Genomic DNA, 27,942 nt, shown 5'->3' with positions numbered 1-27,942 from the left:
AGCGCTAGGTAGTATACTGCCCCCCCCCCCCCCCCCCCCAAGCAGCGCTAGGTAGTATACTGCCCCCCCCAAAGCAGCGCTAGGTAGTATACTGCCCCCCCCCCCCCTAAAACAGCGCTAGGTAGTATACTGCCCCCCCCCAAAGCAGCGCTAGGTAGTATACTGCCCCCCCCCCCCCCTAAAACAGCGCTAGGTAGTATACTGCCCCAGAAAGCTAGCTTTCTACGTAAAAAATTGTAGCTTCAATGAAGTGTGTGTATGATAGTTGACCTGTCTTTCTGATCCATTCATGTATGTGTCTGTCCTGATGAATGTCTTCTCTTCTCCCAGTGCGGAGGGCAGCCATGTCTCTGGGCAGAGTAACGGTCGGGACCCCCAGGCTCTGGCCAAGGCGGTGCAGATTCACCACGACACGCTGAGGACCATGTACTTCGCCTGAGCACCACCCCACACCACCATCACCGCACTTAAAGCACACACACACACACACAAACCCCGCCTGCCAGTCAAGGAGGGTTGCATCCCCCCACAACCAGTCAATCCGGACCTGACACTGTGAAGAGGGTGGTGAGGGAAGCCCCCCGCAATGGACTGAGGATGCAGACAGACGCTGCTTTAAAACAAGAGAGGAAGAACTTGGCACTATTATGCAATATTAAACCAGCCAACTGCTTTTCCAGGGCACCCCAACTCCGCCCCCACCCTCCTCCAGTCCCTCCCTCCTTTTCTCCGGTCATGAAGGAGATCTGTTTAGATTCCGGATGTGTGTGGTCAACGTTGCAGAAATCGTTCCCTTTCGTCATCATGCCTTTTACGTCAGCTCAGTTTTTAACGGCAGCACTTCTGCCCTTTTTCGTTTGTTAGTTCTGTTTTGACTTTTTCTTTATCAAAGGTTGAGGAGAGAAGAAGAAAAGGATCAGGAGTGTGAAGGGTGGATCTCTATCGGTGCAGACCCATCACGGCGCACAAGCTTGCCACTGGTATTTTCCTCTCCTTTCCTCTCCAGCTTTTCTTTTAGCCAATGGTGACTTATCAAAAGTGTGAGCGTGTCAATGGACACTGTGTACTAGGAGACGAACACAAGCTATTATTGTGAGCACAGTGCCACCTGGAGTCTGAACGGTGTAAATGCTCTCTTCAAAAGTCCCAACCTGTCTGGGGAATAAGCTATGATGCTAATCATATGATTTCCAACTCGTTATCGTTTGACTTGAACCAATAAGTGCTGTGCGTATACACTGGCACACATCGTAGAGGGTAATACAATGATATCACACCCTAGGTCAGTTCCCTATGACATAGGTCTAATGTGCTATCACATCAACTAACTACATTGCAATGTGACCCTGTTTTGAATTTTCTTTCCTGTACATCATGTGTTTTGATATTTAAGGTGCTTGTTTGTTTTTTTTACCATTCTTTCCAGTATTTATTAGTACGCTCAAGATATAGTAATTTAACATGAGACGAGCGTTTTTATTTCTGCATTCTTTCAATCTCATTGCTCTTTCGATCTATCCGCTCTCTTGGATTTTAATTTGTGGTGGGAGATCCTAAATTGAATGACAGATCGTGTTGCTTTCCCCTGGTGCAATAATCTTTTAGCTGAGAGAAGGAAGCTTCTTCTAGAAGATACGCTTTGAATATCTGGAAGTCTGTAGCAGTGAGTTACGAGAATGTAGCAGAACCCTGATCTCCTATGAGAACTCTGTTCACACAATTGGCACTTACCCGTTGCTCCTCTTTATGAAGAGGGGTAGAGGGGCTCAGAGGTCTAATGGTTATGCCAGTGAGTGTGTCATGGGTTAGAAATCAAGTGCCTGGTTTTGGAAATGAACAGTTAAATGGAAGTTGTATGGATGGATTATGACATGGACATCCTAGCCTTTAAAATGTATTCAAACAAGGAAGTTAAAGGGCAACGTTTAGCTGGGGAAAGTTGACTTTAAGCTACATTTTGCCTCTTTTTTTTTTTTGACAGACATTGCATCGCATTGAAATCCTCATGATAGAAAATATATATATTCTGTGTGTGTGTTAGTTTGATAGTTTATCCTATTGTCTTTGCCTAATAGCAGCAGTATTTTAGCAGATCAAGTCGTGCTGCACTCTCTCTATCCTCATCAGACATGGATCTAGCTGCTATATCTACATGTACTCAAGGTGACTAAGAATCGAGGCATGCCTCAGTCATGAGCGGCAGGAGAGCTAAGCCGACATTTCATTTTTTCCCCGCCATATAACTGAGCATCCAAACCAATAGTAGCTAGCTGTCTTCTAGAGTCAACAATTCGATGAATCTTGGAAGTCGGAGAGACTGACTGAGTGAGTGACTTGTGTGGTCGCTGCTTAGCTCCTCTGCTCTGTGACGTGAGGCATGCCTAGTGGTGTTCAAGAGAAAGACAATAATCTGCACTAAAAGAAGTGTGTGTCAGACCGAACACATGCCTCTGGTGCTATGGGGGGGTGGCCTCCTTGCCGCACCCCTTTGAGAATTTGCAGTCTGAGTGGGCCCTTGGTGGGGGGGGGTACAAAGGTACCGTAGTAAACCTCCCAATGAGGTAAACGAGAGGGTCTGTTATGTGGGGCACTGTAGGGATTCTCGTCCTAACTGTTAGTGGAAACGGTTGCCATTTGAGAATCTCTTGTTTTGACGTTACAATGATACAAGGACACAGTTCTCAAGGCAAGGACTGCCCCAATAGGTGAACGGTAGTGTGCTCCAATGGTAGAATCCTGTGTCCCCCTGTAGTTGCGTTTGACTGCCTTCCCAACTCTAGCCTTCCCCTGGCTGGAAGCCAATGAGTTTGAGCCTTCATGATCTTCACTAGTGTCCAAAAAGCCTTTTTAAAAAGCCAGATTGGAAGATGTGTGTATGTACATTTCACATTTATTGTAATGCTCACACCACTTATTTTTGCTAACAAAAAAATCTAACATATATAGTTATTCATCATAGTAATAATATCATTAAAGGTAAACGGTAATAAAATATGTAAGAGTTGATAATGCAATAGACTGTTGTTGACTCGTGTCCTGTGGCAATGTATAACATTAATTTGTTTATTTTGGCGTGCGTACGGTGGCGGTGAATGTATTTCGACATGTAACGTGTGTCTGGATTGTTAGACTGTTATGGATCGGGATGTGGTGGACTTGTCTCCTCTGAGTTCTAGAAGTAAGAGGTGCTTCTATTTCTGTCACTCTTGGCAGCTGTTGTCAGATCTACCCTGTTGTCATAGAATCCAAATGGAATCATTAGACTTTTTTTAAGAGCATAATTGTTCTGATCCAGATCGTCTTTCTCAGGCGGGAGTTGACGCCTGTAGAGTAGGGGAGAGCGGGAGAAACCGGGGCTTGTCAAAGTGTTTGTAGACCCACTTTTAAAAAGATGTAGTTGATTTAAAGAATGAGATGGTTACCTTGACTGGTCATCTTGAACGTTTAGTACCGATGTGGCCCGCAGTGTTTTAGGTTGAGCCTTGTGGGTTATGAGGCCCCTATAGAGCGAGACTTGGCCTGAAACTGTTGCTTTTCTCCACGCGCAACCAAGGGCACTTCTTGTGCTCAGAAATACAAAGCCTATAGGCCTCCAGTAAGTCTGCAATGTGACAGTCTATAATCTCATTTGTTTTTCCCACTTTCTCCTGACTTTTGCGTCCCGTTGCCAGAGGACTACATTCCATAGCCAGTAGATCTGCCATCGGATTCCCCTGAAGTGGAGAAAAGATGGAAGACTAGAGGACAGACAAAGTTAACTGTGTGTGTTGAAAACTCCTCCAAACTCCTCTAGTGTGTGTTGGTTAGTACAGAGTAGGGTATTGTAGTTAGATTGGTTTTTGTGCATGTGGCTGGTTCTGGTGTATGTGAAGTGAGAAGTAGGGCTAAGTGCCATTTGAGGGAGGTGGCATGTATGGATCGGGACATTGTTTAGCAAGCGACAAGCGTAGCTCTCATCTAAGCTGACATTATGATGAACGTCAAGGACTATAGAACATTCAGATTTTCCTGGGCAAAAGAACACATGTTTACATATAGCAGATGTGTTTGCCTAACATCCTTATAACATTATAACTCGCTACATCGTCATCCGTAACGTTTTTCAGATGTTCGTTTTGTTTTCATCAGTTTTTTTGCTTAGTTTATAAGGATATTTATGAGCAAGGCCTTTCTAGGTCCAAAACATCACCCCAGAGTTTGCTATACTCTATGGAAAAGCTATATTTACAGTAGCTATATGTGTTTTCATTCCATTGCCTGTGACGCACAGATATACTGGATTTTGTGTTGTATATTCTTTCTTTCCGGAGTGGAAGGTAAATCTATGGCAGAGCGACGAAGTCCACAGAAAGTGCCTTTCTTTATGGTGGTGCTGTAAAACAAAAGTCAAACGGAAAATCAAAAAGACATCTGTCTCATTTTTGAAGAAGAAAAAACACACCTGCGTTTTATGCACAGTGTACACACACACACACACACACACACACACACACCAAGATTGATACTGAGGACCCGCAGTCTGTTTGTTAAAGACATTAGAGTATATGATTGTGGTTGAGCGTTCACTTAGTGGTGCATTTTGAGTCTGGACCAATGGACTTGGTACAGTGGAACTTGCGTTGACAAGCGAGGTCACAGTTAAAACCGGGGTGTGTGTGTGTGACACAGCCTGGCCCACGAATGACAAACATAGCACAGCACTTTATAGACTGCCACTCTCTCTCGGACATGAAACCAAGAGGTTTTCTGTCTCTGTTCCTCCTCCAATCCCCGCCTCCCAGATACAGTTTAGTATCGAAGAATTGTTTATTATGTGAATGAGGAGATTTTCCTCCTCTGGGAAAGGGAATTGGATTACGACACCAAACAAAATGGTTGCTATCGCTACTAAGTGGTCATTTTCAAAAGCGTGCCTCCAGCTCATGTGACTTCGCTGATGATGGCTCTGTTTTGAGTCGGCCTGCATTTATATGGTTTCTCCTTAATAATCTGAAACCACCAACGGTTTTTAAGTGTTCCAATGTAAGGCATCCATATTAGGAAGCAGGGCATCCATATTAGGAAGTCGGCAGTTGTCTGGCCCATGGCATTCTCTCATCCTAGTGCAATGCCTCGCCGTGTGTCTGTCTTGTCCTTACTGGAAGGATAGTGGGCCCACTTTCATTGGCGTTTTGGGGCAGTTTGGGTGTAGAATAAGACTCCGAGGGGGTCTGTATGAGTCATTTGGGGTACCCGTCAGTCCAGGGGGGTGATACCTTTACAAGCGATTAAAAATATATATATATATATGCGCCTCACTTACCTTGGTATGCTGCATATGTTATACTACATGAGGAAAAACTGCAAATATTGCTTTGGTTATTACAGTATAATGCTTGATTAATACCTGACTATGATATTCTTATAACTATTTTAGAGACAGAAGTATAACTGTAAGATATTCTTGTTTTAGTTTTTTTGTCTTAACACTTATCTGACTTGAGCCGAACGTTTTATGTTGTCGTCCTATTTAAATGTGTCGTTATTTTTAATATGTATATGAAATGTATATTGCAAAATATTTTATGCTGTATTTATTGAGTGCATAAACGAGCGGCTAGCTAGAGTCTCATTGGCAGCATGGTGGAGGTGGAGCTAGGGGACGAGGCCTTAAACCCCCCCCCTCTCCATGTTGAAGCCTTATCCTCCCCCAGACACGCAAGCACAGCAACGTGGTGGTGGGCGGACAGAGGGGCACAGTTGAGCAGGGGGACCTGTTTTTTAAATGAGGTATTAATTATGTAGACCCCTGCGTCTAGCGGTTTGGTTCCTCGTGAAGGGAAGAAGCCTTCTCATATGTCCTCTTACCACCTTCTTGTACTCTCTCTTCCCTCTCTCCTCCCCGGTTCTCTCCTCCCATCTTGAAGAGGCCACCCCCACATGTTGCGTCTCATCTCCTGTAGGGTTGGGGAACCTTTACTGAACCACATGGACTGAGCTGAGCCTTGTTTAAAAACCTCACATCCTCATCCAGAGCTGCCAACATGTTAGCCATGTAAACTCCCCAGGCCTGGTGAAGTACAGGTGGGTGAGAATAGAGGAGAAAAGGAGAGGATGATGGTGACTGTGCTAAGGCAGAGGAGGTTAGGTGTGGCTTCTGTCCTTTCACTTTTCCCCCTTGTGCCAGAGACTTTTACACAGTAAGGAGTGGAGTGTAAAGTCTCGTTCCGCTCAAATACAAGCCTCCGCCTTAAGTGTGTTGTTACTTCGTTGTTGGGTTTTATTTCCGACTACGGAATGCCTGAGTTGAGTACAAAAAAATGGCCTAACTCCAAAATGGCATCCTCGTGTTTCTTTTCAAACCACTAATAGTGCTACAGTAGTTGGTGAGCCCCAACATACAAAAGTGTTTTGTTTCCCCACGTGTATGGATGTAAGAACAGGAGCCCGAGGGTTCTGTGTGCTGTACTTGTACCTGTATAACGAATCAAGGTGTTGTAATAATTAGTTGCTGTTCTGTTTGCCCACAGTGTCTGTTAGTTGTTCCCACCTCATTCTAGGGTCAGAGGTCAGAGGCATGGCGCTTGGAAGGGGTCGTCAAAGCTGTTCAAAACGTTTAATAGGCTTTTCTACCTAATACCCACAGACACATACTTTGTTTAAGACATGTTGACTCCATTTAGCTATCTGATTGATGTGTAAGCAGATGCTGCTTGTTTTCAGTCCGTTCGCAGTCCATGTTAAGATTTTGAAATAACATTTGCTCGAGAGATTATCGGATGCTGTTTTCCCAATGTTACACTGGTTTGAAGACCGATCTCGTCAGTGGCCAAGAATGCTGGACTTTTAAAGAGTTTCCTATATGTTTCATCGGTATCTTGAGGTTATTTTTGTATTTGACGTGCGTCAGTTAGGATTGTGCGCTGTGATACCATTTTGAGTCCTGAGGCACCAGCTAAAATCAATGGGTGTTTGATGATACGAACAAGGTAGCCACATGAGTTCCATGCCTCGATCTCTCTCCCTTACTACTCTGTATGTTTCAAACTCTCTGTTGTACCAACAGGTCTTTTTATTTCAGTTTTAAATGTCTTTTGTCTTATAATTTTTTCTTTTAGGACTTTAGTTTAGCTTTGCTACAATTTGAAGTGTATCTTTCACTAATACTTGTAATAAAAAGCTTTGCTTTAAAACCTTTCTCTTCATGATATTTGTTTCTAGACCACGCTGGCTGTAGCCACTAGTGAAGGTAGGTTCAGCACAGATGTACTGTTACTAAATGATTGACATGTCATTGCACTGTGTTCGAATTCTATTCTATTATTCTTCTGATTCTATGTTGTTGCACCAGACATTTGCCTGTACCCATTGTGGTATTTAGTCTTCATTTCAAGGAATGTAAAGAAGTAGTTTTGAGAAGTAGTCGGAACATCTTTTTTGGTAAGTAACTCCTGTATAGTGTAGCAAAGAGAGTGTATATTACTGGAAAATTTCTAAGTTTACAAGTAAACTATGAGAATTTGGTAACTTTCAAGGAATATGGAATTTTATCAGATGACACCTAGTGGCAGTTTTGGGTACATCTGATTATCACAGGTGTCTAATCTCTGGCACTCTGGCCTTATCACATGTAAAATATATATATATTTTAAAATCTAATAAGATTGTAAAATAAAACCATTGAATGACAACGGTATACAACAGTAACCCTAAATATAAACCAACTTAGTGAATTAATGAGGGTTTCACAATGAGATCCTTTATTTTTTTACACTATTTTTTTTTTACTTTGTCTATGTGTTATGAAAATGTTTTGTGGCAGTATTTGGAAGAATTGCAGAGTTAATTGAAAATAATGGCATTGTGTACTAGTTGCTTTTTTTTTCATTAATTTGTCAATTTTCATATAAACCGTATGGTTTATCCACTAGAAACAAAACAAAAACGTCGACACCCCTTCAAATTTGTGGATTTGGCTATTTGCCGACAGTTGTATAAAATCGAGCACACAGCCATGCAATCTCCATAGACAAACATTGGCATTAGAATGGCCTTACTGAAGAACTCAGTGGCTCAATGTGGCAAAGTCATAGAATGCCACCTTTCCAACAGGTCCGTTCATCAAATGTCTGCCCTGCTAGAGCTGCCCCGGTCACCTGTAAGTGCTGTTATTGTGAAGTGGAAATGTCTAGGAACAACAACGGCTCAGCCGCGAAGTGGTAGGCCACACAAGCTCACAGAATGGGAGCTGCCCCTTGCCTGTCCTTGCTTGCAACACTCACTACCAAGATCCAAACTGCCTCTGAAAGCAACGTAAGCACAGGAACTGTTTGTAGGGAGCTTCATGAAATGGGTTTCCATGGCCGAGCAGCCGCACATAAGCCTAAGATCACCATGCACAATGCCAAGCGTTGGCTGGAGTGGTGTAAAGCTCACCGCCATTGGACTCTGGAGTAGTGAAAATACATTCTCTGGAGTGAGGAATCACGCTTCACCATCTGGTAGTCCGACAAACAAATCTGGGTTTGGCGGATGCCTGGAGAACACTACCTGCCCAAATGCATAGTGCCAACTGTGAAGTTTGGTGGAGGAGGAATAATGCTCTGGGGCTGTTTTTCATGGTTTGGACGAGTCCCCTTTGTTGCAGTGAAGGGAAATCTTAATGCTACAGCATACAGTGACATTCTAGACGATTCTGTGCTTCCAACTTTGTGGCAACAGTTTGGGGGAAGCCCTTTCCTGTTTTAGCATGACAATTCCCCCGTGCACAAGGCGAGGTCCATACAGAAATGGCTTGTCGAGATCGGCGTGGAAGAACTTGACTGGCCTGCACAGAGCCCTGACCTAAACCCCATCAAACACCTTTGGGATTAATTGGAACGCTGACTGCGAGCCAGGCCGAATTGCCCAAAATCAGTGCCCAACCTCGCTAGTGCTCTTGTGGCTGAATGGAAGCAAGTCCCATCAGCATTGTTACATCTAGTGGAAAGCCTTCCCAAAAGAGTGGAGGCTGTTAAAGCAGCAAAGGGGGGACCAACTCCATATTCATGCCCATGATTTTGGAATAAGCTGTTTGACAAGCAGGTGTCCACATACAATTAGCCATGTAGTGTATATACATACTTACATACATTTTAAGTTATTCAAGTATAAATTACCATAGATTACCTGCTAATTACCTAAGATTACAGTAACTTTAGTAAATTACCAGTAGCTTTGCAACTATACTCATGTACAATCCATTATGATGCCGTTATAATGCATTGTAAGATTTGTCATAAGCATGTATGACTAGTCTAGCCTACTTTGGAAATCTGAAACTGTCACCGTTTCAGGTTAAGAACCACGAGAATGCAGAATACAATCTAGTCTACCAACTGAACTTTATTTCAAATTAAATGAATCATAACAAACTGATCATAATGAAAATGGAAAGTGTACCCGAGTGCACTTTACCAGTTCAACCCTCCTGGAAAATATGGGAAGGGTTGAATTGAAACTCCTAAAATCCCATTTATAGTCACATGTATCCATTACTAAGTCTATGGCGGAGTGAATCCTCAAGGAAACTCGTATCTCGCCGTGGAACAGTCAGTGCACAAAGATGGGATTGTGACAGTGGGCCAACAACCTCACATAACTGTCTGGAATGTAAAGTAATCAGGAGATCACATAAACATGTAAACTACTGTCCAGAATTCATTCCAGCTACTTCTGCAGGCGTGTAGTGCTCTGGTAGTGCCACGTAGCTACAGGGTCTCCGGTGTGCATGTTTATGGCTTTTCCACCATAGCTAACTGTACCCCAGGTTTTTCACAGTTCATGCATCATTTGATAGACGGGTAGGTTTTTAGTTACATTTACGTGGCAGTCATGACTACTACCGTCCTTCCTATTCTGTGTCGACCCGTTCCTCCCATGGAAAAGATTAGAAAAGGTTTACTTTAAAGCATTATGGAACCTTTTCAATTGATCATGGCCAGGTTTCATACCCTACTATTTGACATATGATGATAAGAAAACAAATGTAGAAACATCGGGAAGTGCTATAACAGCCTGTGTGCCCATTCTGGTTGGGTCATAACACTAGCAAAAATGTCAATTTTAGTGGAAAGGAATTTCCCTTTGCTGATGGAAGGATCGAGACCTGCATACAGGTTTATACAACCTTTGACTAACTCAATTCAAGCTGTCTATTTATGTTGGTAGGAGTGGCCACTACGAGTAGGAAGCCCGGTCAGCGTTAGTGGATGACAGACTGGGAGACCAATAACAAGCTGCTCACGGACACGGCCGAGCACCAACGCCACCAATCACAGCAGACAATGCAGGAGAGGCGGGCCCTGAGGCACCAGACAGCCTGTAAGGTACAGGGACTGCTATGGATGTCTGATGCCAGGCAGCAGGCGATGCATTGACAGAGAGATGATCAACTCATGTTCATATCTATACCCCATAATAACAAAGTAATACTGTGTGTGACTGTGGGCTCTTCTCCGTCTCTCTGTCAGACACGCTGGGATGAGAGTGACAGCTGAGACAGGATGGGTGACAAAATCAATGAGGTCACTGAACAGAAGGACAGACTGCAGTTCTGCGTACAGGCAATGGAGATAGAGATCGAAGCTCTGACACAGGTCACTAATACTTCATATGGCAGAAAATGTGGGAGAACTACTTAATGTTCAACTCCCTTTACTAACCAAAAACATAATCAACACGTATACTGTCGTACGCATGTCTGTGACGTTCGTTGATGGAAGGATTGGACCAAGGTGCAGCGTGGTAGGCGTACATCTTTCTTTTATTGATGACGCCGAGAAAAAGAAAAAAAACGAAACGCACAGTTCTGTAGGGCTGGAAAGCAACAGTACAAAAACAAGATCCCACAAACTAAAGGTGGCAAAAGGCTGCCTAAGTATGATCCCCAATCAGAGACAACAATAGACAGCTGCCTCTGATTGGGAACCATACAAAGAAATAGACAAAGAAATAGAAAAACTAGAATGCCCACCCAAATCACACCCTGACTTAACAAAATAGAGAAATAAAAAGGCTCTCTAAGGTCAGGGCGTGACAATGTCACAGAACACAATCTGTCAGTGTCCCTAATTTGTTAACTTCAGGAACCTCTCAAATTGCTTTGGGAATCCGCAATCCACTATGCTATTTGTATGCATTGTTGTGTCGTCTGGTGCAGTCTACTCTACCTAAATCCTACCCTTATTAGGTAACCTAATCGTAATCTAATTATGCCTGAGGGTGTTATTTTTGTTCTTTCTGGAAGTATGTGTGCTTGTTGACAATGAATTATAGCACACATGTTTAATCATCTAGAGGATCTACAGGAGCCTGCGAAGGTTATTCACCCACTTGGCATTTTTCCTCTTTTGTTGCCTTACAACCTGGAATTAAAATAGATTTTTGGGCTGGTTGTATCATTTGATTTACACAACATGCCTACCATTCTGAAGATGTGAAACAAACAAGAAATAAGACCAAAAAACAGAACTTGAGCATGCATAACTATTCACCTCCCAAAGTCAATACTTTGTAGAGCCACCTTTTGCAACAATTACAGCTGCAAGTCTCTTGGGGTATGTCTCTATAAGCTTGGCACATCTAGCCACTGGGATTTCTGCCCATTCTTTAAGACAAAACTGCTCCAGCTCCTTCAAGTTGGATGGATTCCCCTGTTGTACAGCAATCTTTAAGTCATACCACAGATTCTCAATTGGATTGAGGTCTGGGCTTTAACTAGGCCATTCCAAGACATGTAAATGTTTCCTCTTAAACCACTCACATGTTGCTTTAGCAGTATGCTTAGGGTCATTGTCCTGCTGGAAGGTGAACCTCTGTTCCAGTCTCAAATCTCTGGAAGACTGAAACAGGTTACCTTCAATAATTTCCCTATATTTAGCGCCATCCATCATTCCTTCAATTCTGACCAGTCTCCCAGTCCCTGCTGACAAAAAACATCTCCACAGCATGATGCTGCCACCATGCTTCACTGTGGGGATTTGGTTCTCAGGGTGATGAGAGGTGTTGGGTTTGCGCCAGACATAGTGTTTTCCTTGATGGCCAAAAAGCTCAATTTTGATCTCATCTGACCAGAGTAACTTCTTCCATATGTTTGGGGAGTCTCCCACATGCCTTTTGGCGAACACCAAATGTGTTTGCTTATTTTTTTCTTTAAGCAATGGCTTTTTTTCTGGCCACTCTTCCGTAAAGCCCAACTCTGTGGAGTGTACGGCTTAAAGCAGTCCTATGAACAGATACTCCAATCTCCGCTTGGAGCTTTGCAGCTCCTTCAGGGTTATCTTTGGTCTCTTTGTTGCCTCTCTGATTAATGCCCTCCTTTCCTGGTCTGTGAGTTTTGGTGGGCGGCCCTCTCTTGGCAGGTTTGTTGTGGTGCCATATTCTTTTCATTTTTTAATAATGGATTCAATGGTGCTCCGTGGGATGTTCAAAGTTTCAGATCATTTTTTATAACCCAACCCTGATCTGTACTTCTCCACAACTTTGTCCCTGACCTGTTCGGAGAGCTCCTTGGTCACCATGGTGCCGCTTGCTTGCTGGTGCCCCTTGCTTAGTGATATTGCAGATATTGCTGTTTTGTGTATGTCCATTACATGAAATCCAAATAAAAATCAATTTAAATTACAGGTGGTAATGCAACAAAATAGGAAAAACATCAAGGGGGATGAATACTTTTGCAAAGCACTGTATTTCAGGCGTTTAGTACAAACTGTATTGTCAACCCTGTCTGTCTCTCCCTTTCTCTCTCTCTCTCTCCCTCCCAGGTGAAGGAAGAGGCGGAGCGGGCCCTGGCTGACACGGCCATGCCCCTGGAAGTGGTAGTGGAGTGTCTGACCCAAAGAGAGGGCCCGCAGGGAGAGCGAGCTGGTCAGTGACCCCCTGCAGGGCCATCTGAAGAGGGAGGCCCAGATGATTGCCACCACGCAGCAAGAGCTGCAGCAGCACATCAACAAGGCCTTCGAGCAGCTCTGGTAAGCCAAGATAGAGATTTAACTGCCGTAGGTCTTTGGATGTGTCTCAGGATATGGTTTCATTGATCCATGGAACATAAAGGGCTTCTATCGAACAGACAGTTGTGTTGCTCTTAAAAATAAAGGATAATGTGATGTGAAACCGAAAGGGGTGGATGCTACTGACAATTGGGGGCATGTATGAGGTCTTAAATTTCATTTCACCATTGCTTCATGAAGACGTATTGCAGCAAATTTGACAGGAAACGTTAAAATTCCACTGTGCTCTGTAGCCTATGTGTGCTGATGTATGCCTATAATTAGTATTTACAATACTAGAATAGACATGAACTATCTTATGACGGTGTAAAAGGTCAGCCATTTTGGTCAGGGAGTTGGGCAGCCAGTGTTGTGATTAAAATATTGTGAAAGCAATCATTTTGAAGATTATCTTCAAAGTATTTTCATTAGCTAACTAGCCAGACACTTTTATTGGAATGATTCCAATCTTTTTACAAATTAACTGCCAATAATCCATACAAACAATGCAGTCAATCCACAGCCATACACTGGCTGAAATCAGTTGATGATATTTTAGAGGCTATTTATACAGAAAATGTGTCTAAAACACGTAGAAACTGTATTCATAATTATATGACAATATTTTAGGTTTACAATTCTATTACACAATTTCTGATACATCACATGCCTTTCTTTTATTTTCCTGCATAAGTAAAAGCAGGAAAGTATCACCTATTCCTCTACTGTCCATTTGGATTTCTCCCTTCTATTATCATACCGTTCTAGAGCTTTGAGAGTTTGACATATCCCCTCTAGTAATTTAATAGAATCTCTACCAATGTATGCTTGTTTGTCTATAGTTCTATGGGGGTGATGCATCTAATTTCCCTTCTTAACAATGTAGCATCAATAAAGTTTATTCCATTTCATTTTAAGCTGTCTCAAGGAAGCCCACCAACAGCTGACCTTTGACCTAACCAACAGGAGTGAAGCCCTGGATGTGAACCAATCATGCCTGCCACTTAGACAGGTCACCTGACATATCCTTCAAGCCTGACCCCACCCACGTACCCACTAGGTAAGGACGGGAGCAGAATAGTGCCTTGTCAACATGTGTAGAATAAAGGAGATGATAATGAGATAATCATGAGTGAAATTATACTGTATAGTTCTAGCATATTTCTAGGAATTTTGTTTTTCATAATTGTCACCACTAAATAATTTGTTTCGGTGTTCAGATAGCAGAACACTCAATGGCAGACAAATTCTCAGCCTTTACCTAAATCTAGATGTATGGTCTTTTGTATCACTAAACCTCTTCTGATCCTCTAAACCTAAAACATTTTCTAATTTATAACACAGTACTTATAGTGTACTGTACTTACCGATGTATAACTGTGGCTGATTTATGTCTTGTACCCTGCAGTGCCTCCACACACCAGCAGTCGGTGCAGTTCACCCACTACAACATGACCCAGGCTGAGGAGGCGATGCAGGCTTCCCTACAGCTGAGGGAGACCATGACCTATACAAGGATACAGGTAGCAGAGGACTGATCTAGGATCGGTTTACCCTCCCCAAACTAACATTAACCATTAGAGGTAAAAACACAAGACTGAGCTTAAATCAGTGTCTAATGGCAACTTCAACCTACTCCTACAAAATAATGTGTGGGTGGGACTGTCTGTATTGTGGGAGGAGGAGAGGGATATGTTATTAATAGCATAGGAAGGCCGGGTCGGGGAATGGAAACTGGGGAAACTGGCTAGGTGGGGGCTCATGAGGACACCATGAAGAGAGTATGTGTGGATGTACACTCAGAGACTGTTTTATGCAGTATGGAAATTGGTTTCATTAGGCGTATAGGACAACTCCCATAACAAACTAATAAAAAAATGGGTTGTTTGGTATTTCTAAGTGTTTTTGGACAGCAATTTAATAATATGCTTGCTGCCCATTTCAAACTCTATACGTGCCTGAGGCTGGTCTAGCCAGAGTGGATACAAATCCCAGCCCATACCCTATTCTGCATCTCCCTACTTCTCTGTCTCCCCTCTCATTTCATGCTAGCCCTGTTTGAATAAAAAGAAAATACTTGAAAAATAAATATATATAACACTGAACAAAAATATAAATGCAACATGCAACAATTTCTAAGATTTTACTGAGTTACAGTTCTTATAAGGTAATCAGTCAATTTAAATCAATTCATTAGGCCCTAATCTATGGATTTCACATGACTGGGAATAGGGGCTGGCTTAGAAAACCAGTCAGTATCTGGTGTGACCACCATTTGCCCCATGCAGTGTGACACATCTCGTTTGCATAGAGTTGATCAGGCTGTTGATTGTAGAATGTTGTCCCACTCCTCTTCAATGGCTTTGCGAAGTTGCTATATATTAGCGGGAACTGGAACACGCTGTGGTGCAGTACATGTCGATCCAGAATATCCCAAACATGCTCCATGTCTGGTGAGTATGCAGGCCTTGGAAGAACTGGGACATTTTCAGCTTACAGGAATTGTGTACAGATCCTTGCGACATGGGGCTGTGCATTATCATGCAGGAGGTGATGGCGTCGGATGAATGGAACGACAATAGGCCTCAGGATCTTGTCACGGTATCTCAAATTGCCATCGATAAAATGCAGTTGTGTTCGTTGTCCTTAGCTTATGCCTGCTCATACATAACCCCACCTCCACAATGTTGTCATCAGCAAACCATACACCCTGTCTGCCATCTGCCTGGTACAGTTGAAACTGGGATTCATCCGTGAAGAGCACACTTCTCCACCGTGCCAGTGGCCATAGAAGGTAAGCATTTGCCCACTGAAGTCGGTTACGACGCCGAACTGCAGTCAGGTCAAGACCCTGGTGAGGACGACGAGCATGCAGATGAGCTTCCCTGAGACGGTCTCTGACAGTTTGTGCAGAAATTCTTCTGTTGTGCAAACCCACAGTTTCATCAGCTGTCTAGGTGGCTGGTCGCAAACCATCCCTCAGGGGAAGAAGCTGGATGTAGAGGTCCTGGGCTGGCGTGGTTACATGTCGTGGAAACGTGTCGCGGTCTACGGTTATGAGGCCGGTTGGACATACTGCCAAATTCTCTAAAATGATGTTGGCCTCCAATAGAGAAATTACTTTGGCTTATAGTAGAGAAATGAATATTCAAAATTCAGAAGGCACTCACACATCTGAGCAATCGTTTTTGTAGGTGCATGGTAACAGTTGAACAATATGAAGGAAAAACCGCACACTGCTCTTGATAGTTTCACTGATCTTTAATAAGCTTACGTATCGTCCTCACCGCCTTCAGAGCTTTTGTGAGTAAAACATTTTTTTTTGCACCCTTATGTAGACCTAGTCCCACCCACATCCGTTCCACGCATCGAAAGGTGTTGGGGGCGCAGGAAAAACAAATCAGTGCTACCAAATATAACAATATGCATTTAATAAATATTTGAATAAAGTGAGTAAAGACCCGCTAAAGCTGAAGAATACTCCGTAATGTTCACAACCACAAATACTTTGAACTCGCGAAAAGTGGGAGGTGTGGTCAAGAAACACTGGCATATTTTATCGTCGGACCCAGCTTTGCCGGCTGAATTAAAAAATTCACCACTTATTGTGTATAGGAGAGGTCGCAATTTACGCAATAAATTGGTTCATGCCAACTGCCAGCCACAAAAGAAAATCAGCCAGGCTCTTTCACGCCCTCTTCCAAATGGTAGCTATACATTCAGAGGATGCGCACAGTGCAACAATATGATGAAGTGTGAATATTTCTGCCACCCACATACAGGAAAACGGTTCCAAATAAATTACATTATTATGTGTTCCACCACCCATGTTATTTACATTATTAATGTCCATGTGGGCTGTGCTATGTAGGTAAAAACTCTCATTCTCTCGAACAGAGAATCAGTGAACATAAAAGTTCAATCAGGAGAAACGACAGGGATTATCCAGTCGCAGGACATTTTAATGACATGAAGCATGACATTTCTACCTTTAGATTTTGTGGCATAGAGAAAGTTAAGATATCAGACAGGGGAGGTGACATTAATAATACTCTGAGTAAAAGAGAATGTTTTGGGATTTTCACCCTCCAGACATTATTTCCGTAAAGGTCTTAATTATGAAATGCCTATGTATGTTATGTTGTGAATTTGAACATGAATTATGCTCCTATTTAAGATTACTCTGTTTTTCGTACGATGTACCCAATGATTAACGAGAACTTGCTCGGTAGGTCTATGTCCTCATTGTGATTTTATAGACGTGTTATTTACACACTTTATTTGAATATTTATGAAATGCATATTGTTATTTATGGTAGCACTTTGTTATTCCTGCGTCTCCAACCCCTTTTGATTCGTGGAACGGATGTGAGTGGGGCTAGGTCTACAAAAGGGTGCAAAATACATTTTTACTCACAAAAGCTCTGACGAAGGCCGTGAGGCCAATACGTAAGCTTATTATATAGAAATGAATATTAAATTCTCTAGCAACAGCTTTGGTGGACATTCCTGCAGTCGGCATCCCAGTTGCATGCTCCCTCAACTTGAGACATCTGTGGCAGTGTGTTCTGTAACATAACTGCACATTTTAGAATGGCCTTTTACTGTCCCCAGTACAAGGTGCACCTGTGTAGATATCATGCTGTTTAATCAGGTTCTTGATATGCCACAAAAAAATATGAATAATGTACAGTCCATAATTATTGTCAGTCTTAATTAAGATGAGTAAATACTGTTTCAAATGAATAATACAAGTACTGAGCAATATTGCATGCACATTTTCGGGGTGGAAATTGTATTATTTTATACTAATACAATTGCTCAGATAAAGAGATTGTGTTCAAAAAGGAATAACTAAAAACTAAAATGGGGTTTAAAATTATTGGCACCTCTGTTTTCAGTACTCTAGCAGTACTCTTTCCCTTGTGAGGGGAACGACACTGAGCCTTTTTCCAAAATGTTTTATGAGATTGGAAAACACGTTGGGAGGGATCTTAGACCATTCCTCCATACAGAATCCTTCCAGATCCTTGATATCCTTCATCTGCCCTCTTCAAATCAACCACAGGTTTTCAATGGGGTTCAAGTCTAATTGCTCCTGTAACTCGCTGTAAGACCGTCTGCTAAATGACTAATGTAAATGTCCATAGACTGAGATGGCAATTGCAAAATGTTGATTTTGTGGTCAATTAACCATTGCTTTGTGGATTTTGATTAGTGCTTGGGGTTATTGTCTTGCGGCCAAGTGTCAGTCTCTTGGCAGAGGCAAAAAGGTTTTCGGTTAAAATGTCCTGGTACTTATTACTTGGTAAAAGTTCATGATGCCATCGACCTTAACAAGGGCCCCAGTACCAGTGGAAGCAAAATAGCCCCATAACATCAAAGATCCACCACCATATTTTACATTAGTATTCAGACCCTTTGTTATGAGACTCAAAATTAATCTCAGGTGCATCCTGTTTCCATTCATCATCCTTGAGATTTTTCTACAACTTGATTGGAGTCCACCTGTGGTAAATTCAATTGATTGGACATGATTTGGAAAGGCACATTCTTCTGTATACACTACCATTCAAAAGTTTGGGGTCACCAAGAAATGTCCTTGTTTTTTAAAGTAAAGCAATTTTTTTGTCCATTAAAATAACATCAAATTGATCAGAAATACAGTGTAGTCATTGTTAATGTTGTAAATGACTATTGTAGCTGAAAATGGTTGATTTGTTTTATTGAATATCTACATAGGTGTACAGAGGCCCATTATCAGCAACCATCACTCCTGTGTTTCAATGGCACGTTGTGTTAGCTAATCCAAGTTTATCATTTTAAAAGGCTTTTTGATCATTAGAAAACCCTTTTGCAATTATGTTAGCACAGCTGAAAACGCCGAATAGTCAGGATTGAGGGAAAGATGAATGGAAAAAAGTAAGAAGAGATCCTTGATGAAAACCTACTCTAGAGCGCTCAGGACCTCAGACTGGGGCGACGGTTCACCTTCCAACAGGACAACGACCCTAAGCACACAGCCAAGACAATGCAGGAGGGGCTTCAGGATAAGTCTCTGAATGTCCTTGAGTGGCCAGATCCCGGACTTGAACTCGATCTAACATCTCTGGAGAGACCTGAAAATAGCTGTGCAGTGACGCTCCCCATCCAACCTGACAGAGCTTGAGAGGATTTGCAGAGAAGAATGGGAGTAACTCCCCAAATACAGGTGTGCCAAGCTTGTAGCATCATACCCAAGAAGACTCGAGGCTGTAATTGCTATTGAAATTATTTTTTGAAATTATTTTATTTTTTCTTTTCTTTTTTAATACATTTGCAAAGATTTCTAAAAAAATGTTTTTGCTTTGTCATTATGGGGTATTGTGTGTACAGTAGACTGATGATTTATTTTTTGGTATCCAATTTAGAATAAGGCTTTAACGTAACAAAATATGGCAAAAGTCAAGGAGTCTGAATACTTTCCGAATGCACTGTATGCTTCTGTATATGCTCGTGTGTGTGCCCAAAGAGCTCTATTTTCATGTCATCTGACCATAGCACCGGTTCCAATTCAAGTGCCAATGGCGTTCATCAAACTCCAGGCGGTGCTATGGTCAAATATCATATACGCCATAGCTCAGTATTTGTATTATTTATTTTAAACAGCCTTTTTTGCTCATCTTTAACAATACTTCAATAATTATGGACAAGAAGGTATTGCAAACACACTAGTAAGTGGACTTTAATAACTGTTGTTTTGGAATACTGGTGTAGGGGATTGTTTAAGCTGAGGAGGACATATGGGTTTATTTTAAAGGCGTGCGTTAGCACTTGTTTTATTTGGCTCAGGCCGAAGCGGTGTAAACTGTATCCGAAGAATATCATCCTGATCGATATACAGTACAGAAGCATTCAACAGGAACGGGAGTCTGATCTATAAATGCTGTATATCATCTTTACGAGGCGATTGTAATGTGTGCCTGAGGCTTGTTGGTATTCTCCCTCACACAGTCTGAAGAGGACATTGTCATCCCCTTTGAAAACATCATAAGCATGTTTTTGGGATAAGCTTTAAGGACTTGTTACTTCAAAAAAACTGCCATGAGTGGCCATTTCCATGAACTGAAGTGTAACTGACTTAGTATAGCAACATCATCCTCTCCCAGGGTGTCTCAGAGTAGGAGTGCTAATCTACTGTAGGATCAGGTCCATATCATCTTATTCATTAGGATCTAAAAGGCAGGACTGATCCTATATCAGCATACCTACTCTGAGACTTTCTGAATACGTGCCCCATATTCCTTATAACTGCACCGTAAGACTCTTACTTATATCTCTCTCCTCTGTGTGGTCTCTGATGCCCCCATCTCTTATGTCCCTTCAGAGCCAGAATGACCTGGAGGGACAGCGGATCAACGCTGGGTTCAACCTGCACAAGAGGGCCCACCAGCTCCAGCAGGCCTGCAGTCAGCTGCGCTGGCAGCACACGGCTGTGAGTACAGAGTCCTGTTCGTTAGGGCACAAAATGGAAAATGTATTTCAATGCAAAATGAACAATTCTGCTTTGACTAAATATTGATATTGAGGACAGATGTAGATAGAGGCCTGGGGAAGACTACCATGTATCCAGAGCTAAGCCTTAGAAATGCTCTTGTTAAGCATTAATGACATGCATAGCTCTTACACCGGGTCCTTCTCATGCTATACATCCACTAAACCCATTAGACCGCCCTCCCCCCGTCTCTCTGACACGCACTGACCTAAAGCTGATCTCCCTTCTAATCAGTGCAGCACAGCCTTTTTCCTTTGTTAGAGCTCCGCTGGGCCCCATCCATCTCCATCGACATGAATACCTATAGTCCTGGTAAGGAAGTCCACTCCAAAGGCAATAACAATAGCAGTGTCTGGAATGCATGGGGAGAGATTAGATAAGACTGGGGTCAATGCAGGGAAGGCAGATCGCCTAGGTTTCTCATGAATGTGTTATGGATCAGTAACGTCATATATACAGTACGGTAGATCCGAACAAGAAGTGGAATTTATGAATCAGCTATTGTGTGAGAGCTTGAGGCTAGAACCATAGAGAGCATAGATGGTGATAAGATAGTATTGACTAGCATAGAAAGCAAGGAGGACAATTCTAGACGGCCCTTCTTAGCTGCGGGAGGTTTCTCCGGGCTTCTCAGTGCTGACTCTGTGCTCTTTTGGCTCTGTCTGTCCCACCAGACCAGAGAGGAGATCAGAGCTGTTGAGGGGCATCTGTTGTCTGGAGCAGGAGCTGCTGCCTACAGAGTGCCCCCTGAAGCTGGTCCATACCCGGCTGGAGAATAGGAACGAGAGGCCCGGAGTGGACCTCTGCAGAGACCAGGTAGAACCGTAATAATAGAATTACTGGAATGGGGGAAAACCCCTCAATCCAGGGCAATTTGACAGTACGCCCACGTCAAGGGAAATTGACTTGAATGGTTATGTCTATTTTACTACTTCTATTTCTATGGTTGATTCTAACTTGTGAAGCAAGAATGGGTATTCTTTGGTCTTGGAGGTTCAGACGTTTGTTCTATGAAAGCCTGCACAGATTGACCCTTCAGAGGACCTGAGTTGTGGTAAAGGTTGATTTTGTCATGGAAAAGGAGCTATGTCTCTTTTTGTCATATGATACTGAACAAAAATCGAAACGCAATATGTGAAGTGTTGGTCCCATGTTTCATGAGCTGAAATAAAAGAGGCCATAAATTTTCCATATGCTAAAAAATCTATTTCTCTCAAATTGTGTGCACAAATGTGTTTACATCCCCATTAGTGAGCATTTCTCCTTTGACAAGTTAATCCATCCACCTGACAGGTGTGGCATGTCAAGAAGTTGGTTAACCAGCATGATCATTACACAGGTGCACCTTGTGCTGGGGACAATGAAACGCCACTCTAAAATGAGTATTTTTGTCACACAACACAATGGCACAGATGTCTCAAGTTTTGAGGGAGTGTGCAATTGGCATGCTGACTGCAGGAATATCCACCAGAGCTGTTGCCAGAGATTTTTATGTTAATTTCTCTACAATAAGTCGCCTCCAATGTTGTTTTAGAGAATTTGGCAGTACGTCCAACCCGGCCTCACAACCGCAGACCACGTGTAACCTCCACATCCGGCTTCTTCACCTGCGGGATCGTCTGAGACCAGCCACCCGGACAGCTGATAAAATTGAGGAATATTTTTGTCTATTTTTTTTTATTTAACCTTTATTTAACCAGGTAGGCCAGTTGAGAACAAGTTCTCATTTACAACTGCAACCTGGCCAAGATAAAGCAAAGCAGTGTGACACAAACAACAACACAGAGTTACACATGGAATAAACAAACATACAGTCAATAACACAATAGGACAAAATCTATATACAGTGTGTGCAAATGGAGTAAGATTAGGGAGGTAAGGCAATACATAGGCCGTAGTGGCGAAGTAATTACAATTTAGCAATTAAACACTGGAGTAAAGTGTTTAAAGCCCTTTTGTGGGGAAAAACTCATTCTGATTGGATAGGCCTGGCTTCCCAGTGGCTGCGCCCCTGCTCTGTCATGTGAAATCCTTAAATTACTGAATTTATTTCAATTGACTGATTTCCTTCTATGAACTGTAAATCAGTAAAATCATTGAAATTGTTATATGTTGCGTTTATATTTTTGTTCAGTATATAATGTGTGTCCATACCTTGACTCTGTGATCTCTGTAGGTGCATTCTGGACTGGTGGAAGAGGCTAAGCAGTTGGGAGCCACCATAGAAGCGTTACAGCAGAATCTAGCCAAGTCTATGTGAATGTATATGTTATTGAGTTGCTATGAAAGTGAGCACATCATATATCTGCCGCGTATGACTCTTTCACAGCATTATTGAACATATGATGTGTTCACTTTCATAACACATTGGCATTTAATGTAAGGACTCCCCCCACACCATCTAACCCTGTGTTGCTGTTCTGTGACCCTGTGTACCAGGCACTCTCTGCAGTCCCTAGGGGAGCAACAGCCTGTATGGGAGACGACCTGTCCAGGAAGCAGGAGGCCCTGGAGCTGGAGCAGCGCAGCGACCTCATCCGCCAGCACCTGGAGGCCCTGTCTGAGGCTGAGACAGCCGTCCCCATGCCCGGCTTCACCAGAGAGATGTACTGATGAGGTGGACACACACATGAACTCACACACGCACACTTTTATTCATGGCCATAAATCATTTTGAAATCCACTATGTCTGGAGCGGTTGTACTTTGACTCCCATTCCCTGACTGAATTGTGGATTTACAATAGCGATCAATTTAAATAAAGCCTCACACAGTTTAAAATTTGCTTTTTATTACAAAGAATACACAGCTAAATATACAATACGTTTATAATATACAAAAGTTACAAAACAAGGAATTGTTTTTAATTTCAAACAAATTATTTTAGAGCGTTATATAAAAACAATAGCATGTGTAGTTCAGTACAATGAGAGGTGGTGTAAAAATGATAGCTACGACAAAAACAGGCAACACACTGGGCAAAAGTTGCTCTTTCCATTTTTAGAACTCGTCAATTGGCCAACAAGCAGTTCACTCTCCACATTGTTCCAATGCATTGAAAGGTCATGCTGCTCACAGGGAAGGAAGCTCCTCCCAAAGCGTTTTGTACACTTACTGTCCTTTTATGAGTCCATCTTTGAGTAGGGGAGTGTAGCGAAAGTACTTGGGTACTGTAATCAATGGTTCACCGTTACAAGTTGTCCTCAAAATCCTCCTGAAGCCTCTCGCCTCTGTTACTGTATCGCCTGTGTCTCCTAAACAGAAACCAACAGAAACTCTAATATGTGTAAATACAACAACACACTGTGCATTTTTAACATTTTAGTCATTTAGCAGACACTCTTATCCAGAGTGACTTACAGGTCCAATTAGGGTTAAGTGCTTTGCTCAAGGGCACATCGGCATATTTTGCACCTAGTCGACTCGGGGATTCGAACCAGCGGCCTTTTGGTTACTGGCCCAACGCTCTTAACCGCTAGGCTACCTGCCACCCTATATTGTACTGATAGAATAAACAAAATAATTGTAATATCAACTGAATGTCAAGCGTGCAATGCCTTGATGTGATATTGTAGCTTCCCATTTTGAGGTGCCCATCCATTCTCTCTTCCCATTCTGCAGTCTATCAGCGACCTCCGTGTCCTTGCTATGTATGGCTTTATCTTACAGTATGTACCGTAGCTCAAAATGAAATGTGTATCTGCGCCGCGTGACTAGGGTGTCAGTGTGTGTTGTACCTCCACAGTAGAAAAGCGAGCGCTGCTCCACAGACCAGCAGGATGACGAGCGAGACCACCGCCACCGTGGTCCTCTTGCCCTCTCTCTCACACGGCTCTGACGGACCAGACAGGACAAGGTCACGACAAAACAATATGGAGACATGTTATGGTCTCCATAGGACAGCCTCGGAGTCACTCGGACTTGGCTCTCGAAATATGGACACTGTACATACAGTATTAACATGAACGATACATAGGGCATACCACTCACACTCACAGAGAGGCTGTACATTCAATGGATATGAATGGTGTGGGCACTAGCTTCGACTGTTTCTGCATTCAGCATTGCCTTTGAGGAAAAGTTACCTACCTGTTCTGTCTGTCAAGGAGATATGAGATTTCTTACCCATGCTTTTTAGTACTATTACATAGAACATTGGTCACCAACCCTGATCCTGGAGAATTACAGGGTTTGCAGGGCTTTCTTACAACCTAGCACAACCACATCCGATTCAGCCTTGAGCTGCGCTAGCTAGCTAGAGGAGCAGTCTGCATACACTGTAGCTCTGCATGACCAGGGTGGGTGACCACTGGCATAGAGACTAACAGACAGATGGCTGATTCACACTATAGGGCCGACATTATTATTTCTAGCACGGTTCCATCAAAAACAGTATGGTGGATGCGAAACCAGGCCGTGCCACTGCAGCTTGGCTCGGTTTGGCCCTGTAGTGTGAATCAGGCATGAGAGACAGATGGGGTTTGTGTAGAGACTGAGAGACAGATGGGCTTAGTTAGTTAGTGCGTGGGGTTCCATACCTGCTGTGTAGGTGGCAGAGCTGTGGCCCAGCTTGTTGCTCACCATGCAGGTGAAGTGACCGCAGATGGGGGCGGAGGAGACGAACAGGGTCTTCCCATCAGGCGACACGTGTCCCACAGCATCGGTGATGGCTGCCCGCTCGTGGAGCCAGCTGAATTTAAGGTCTGTCCCCCAGGTCTCCACACAGAACAGGGAGGAGTGGGACACGTTCACTCTCACTGAGGGGTGGTGCACAGCCTCTGAGAGGAAAGACAAGAGACAGAGAAAAGAGAATGAGACCAGGTGTGAGAAAGGTGAGATTTGGAAGTTGGAACTGAAAATTGTCTCGAAGAGGAGAAAGAGAGAGACAGAGGGTGGTTGCGTCATGAAGTAACAGTGTGAGTTGAGCGTGTTGTCTACTGAGGCTTGGTGGCAGTGACATGAGAAGTATGAGGCTGTGAGGAGGAAAACAGATCAGAAACTTAGAGAGAAGACATTTGACAGAGAACGAGACGGTCGTTGGACTGATAAACTGAAATATTACCGACTCAAAGTTGAGTGTTGGACTGCAGTGAAGCATACATTTATATTATAAAGACAAAGAATGAGCTTAGGCAGAACTGACCCAACAGTTAATCGTCTATAAGAACATAACTCCAGAGGACAGGAAGGAATATCTTGGAATGTATTCAAAACGGCAACGTAATCAGACAGTCTGTGTTGTCACATAACTAACACGTCATTATAGTGACATTTTAAGTAATACGTCAGCATAGGTGACATAGAACGACGGTTAAATGTCACTATTGATATATTCTACTTAGACCATGTTGACCGTCGTACCGTACTCCTTGACGGTACACTGTCCAGCGGTCTTGATGCCAGCCTGGTCAGTGACGGTCACAATGTACACCCCGCTGTCCGCCACGCCAAAGCCCTCCAGCTTCAGTATTGACCCCTGCTCCTCCAAACTCAGACGCCCGTCCAAGCGTTTTCCTTGACCGGGGAACGTAATCAACGTCACCTTCCCAGGATTCCCTGGAGTCTTTGCGTTCTCTGGCTCCCGTTCCCAGGTTATCATGGAGATCTTTTCTTTGGGACCGCGATCGATCTGGACCTGGAGAACTAGACGTCCGGCTGGGAGTACATTGACCGGCTGCGGGGTCTGGAAGTGGACCGACACGCACTGGTACCCACAAGACACTGGAGACAGAAACATGAGCATACGTTATTGTATCGCCTGTGGTGATAGGATATCAATACATTACCAGCCTTCGTTGGAGCCTGATTGAGAGAAACATTTGAGGAAGGGCTCATTGTAATGGCAGGAGTGGAGTGAATGGCCATTTCAATGAGCCTGTCGTCCGATTTAAAATGACACCAGCCTCCACTGCTAACCACTGATACGGTTGGTTTCTATGTTTTTCATGACTTAGCTCATGATTTCTTACATTTGTATTTAGTATGAAGTGAAGAGGACTTTCATCGGGTAGTCAAACAGTAACTGAGAGCACATGATAGTTCTGCCTGATGTGATGTTTGTCAAGCTTTGTTGTTACTTGACTAACCCTCTGTGGAAACCTCCGTCTAACACAAAGGGAAGTTTACATCTCTCACAGGGAAAGACACCATTTCCTCAGAAGACGCAGATTGAAACACACCCTATTGTCTCAATCACCTCAGATGACCAGAGCTGCACGCTCCTTGGCTCGGTCTAGACATATACAATAGTACTGTGCACTGAAGACAGTATATCACACACAAACTGGAAAACATGTAATCTCAACACACAGAACCACATGTTAAGGCTGTCGCGTGAGACTACTGATGATGTATCAGTCCAATACTAATGTGGTAAATACAACATACACAAATGGTCAAATAGAGCAGTCAAATACACTGCGCCTGGTTGCACCAATACACTTAGATACAGTAGTGTGACATTTTTACATAGTGTATCATGTTGCACAGAAGCACTTACACAAGAGCAGCGGTAGCAAAGAGAGGCTCCAGGAGAGACAGTGTTGCAGCCTCATGGCACCTGAGAGAGATAGGGAGAGAGAGAATAACAGACTGACAGACAGAGTCTGAGACTGAGAAAGAGAGAGAGAGAGGAATAACAGACAGAGGACGTTTGTCTTGTTTGTCTTGGATGGTTCCCATGACCTCTCTGATAAGACACAGATAGAGACCCAGTTTTCCAAAGAAGAGGTCATTGTTTCACTTCCTTTTCAAAGTCTAACTTAGTAGCTTGCCTTAAGGAACCGGTCTATATCTGTGCATAGACAATGATCTGCACTGGATCAAAGTCAGCAGCAGTTTGAAATGCACTTACCTTCCCAGCTGTACAATGGATTATGAGTCAGAGATTATGAGTCTGGAAGTGGCAGGAGGTGCATTCATTCAAAAGGAAGCCCACTTTTAAGGGGTAGGGCACAGCACGCCAGGAAGCTTGGATGCAGTTTTACAATATAAAAACAAAAAAATCCTTACGCAGATGGAACAGAAAAAATGTCAACCATCAAAGACAACCCAAAGAAAGAGGCTGGAGTGAACTAAAAGTTGCTCTGATAGATTGTAGTCTGGTGCAGGACTTTGTACTCTCAGCCCTTCCCTGTGTGAGGTCCAGCCAGTTAGGTACTTAGACGTCACCTTGTTTTCAAGCTGTGCAATTTCCTCTTTCCCTTTCCTGTACAATAAGTGCCACTACTCAGTTGTGTTTAAACAAGCGGATTCTATTGTATTCTGTTATAAAATTATCACACTGATTATCACTCCTCCCCCCCGCCATCTATTTGTGTCCATGCACCCTCTCAAATGCCAATGCAACAAATCATATTGTCCGGACACATACTTTGGCACCAAGGTTTGAACACAATAAGCA

General features: G+C 43.1%; 2 protein-coding genes and 1 pseudogene across 5 annotated transcripts in view; 2 read left to right on the top strand and 1 right to left on the bottom strand.

Annotated features, from left to right (window-relative positions):
* LOC129837769 (protein argonaute-3) overlaps nucleotides 1-7,172 on the top strand; it is a 47,080-nt gene extending 39,908 nt beyond the window's left edge. For both annotated transcript variants that reach the window (XM_055904205.1, XM_055904204.1), the window contains exon 19: nucleotides 331-7,172. In XM_055904205.1, coding sequence (XP_055760180.1) covers nucleotides 331-439 — 109 coding nt within the window. In that variant the 3' untranslated portion in view covers nucleotides 440-7,172. The remainder of the gene's footprint in view (nucleotides 1-330) is intronic.
* A 3,006-nt stretch (nucleotides 7,173-10,178) lies between these two features.
* On the top strand, nucleotides 10,179-23,340 carry LOC129837569 (tektin-2-like; annotated as a pseudogene).
* si:dkeyp-97a10.2 (uncharacterized) lies at nucleotides 23,315-27,675 on the bottom strand. 3 transcript variants are annotated; one of them, XM_055904042.1, is made up of 6 exons: nucleotides 27,394-27,675; nucleotides 27,040-27,151; nucleotides 25,902-26,261; nucleotides 25,079-25,318; nucleotides 24,278-24,374; nucleotides 23,315-23,817 (listed from the first exon to the last, which is right to left on the bottom strand). In XM_055904042.1, exons 2-6 carry the CDS (start codon nucleotides 27,092-27,094, stop codon nucleotides 23,652-23,654), a joined length of 918 nt encoding a protein of 305 aa, XP_055760017.1. In that variant the 5' UTR covers nucleotides 27,095-27,151; nucleotides 27,394-27,675; the 3' UTR covers nucleotides 23,315-23,651. The 3 variants fall into 3 exon arrangements, with proteins under 3 accessions (XP_055760017.1, XP_055760018.1, XP_055760019.1); XM_055904043.1 differs by having other exon boundaries at nucleotides 27,040-27,099; XM_055904044.1 differs by having other exon boundaries at nucleotides 23,315-23,794; nucleotides 27,394-27,673.
* Nucleotides 27,676-27,942: the final 267 nt, after the last annotated feature.

This window comes from Salvelinus fontinalis, chromosome 38 (genome assembly GCF_029448725.1).
Source record: "Salvelinus fontinalis isolate EN_2023a chromosome 38, ASM2944872v1, whole genome shotgun sequence".
NCBI classification, from domain to species: Eukaryota; Metazoa; Chordata; class Actinopteri; order Salmoniformes; family Salmonidae; genus Salvelinus; species Salvelinus fontinalis.
The sequence above is the reverse complement of the archived record's forward strand: the minus strand, read 5'-3'. Positions and strand labels throughout refer to the sequence as shown.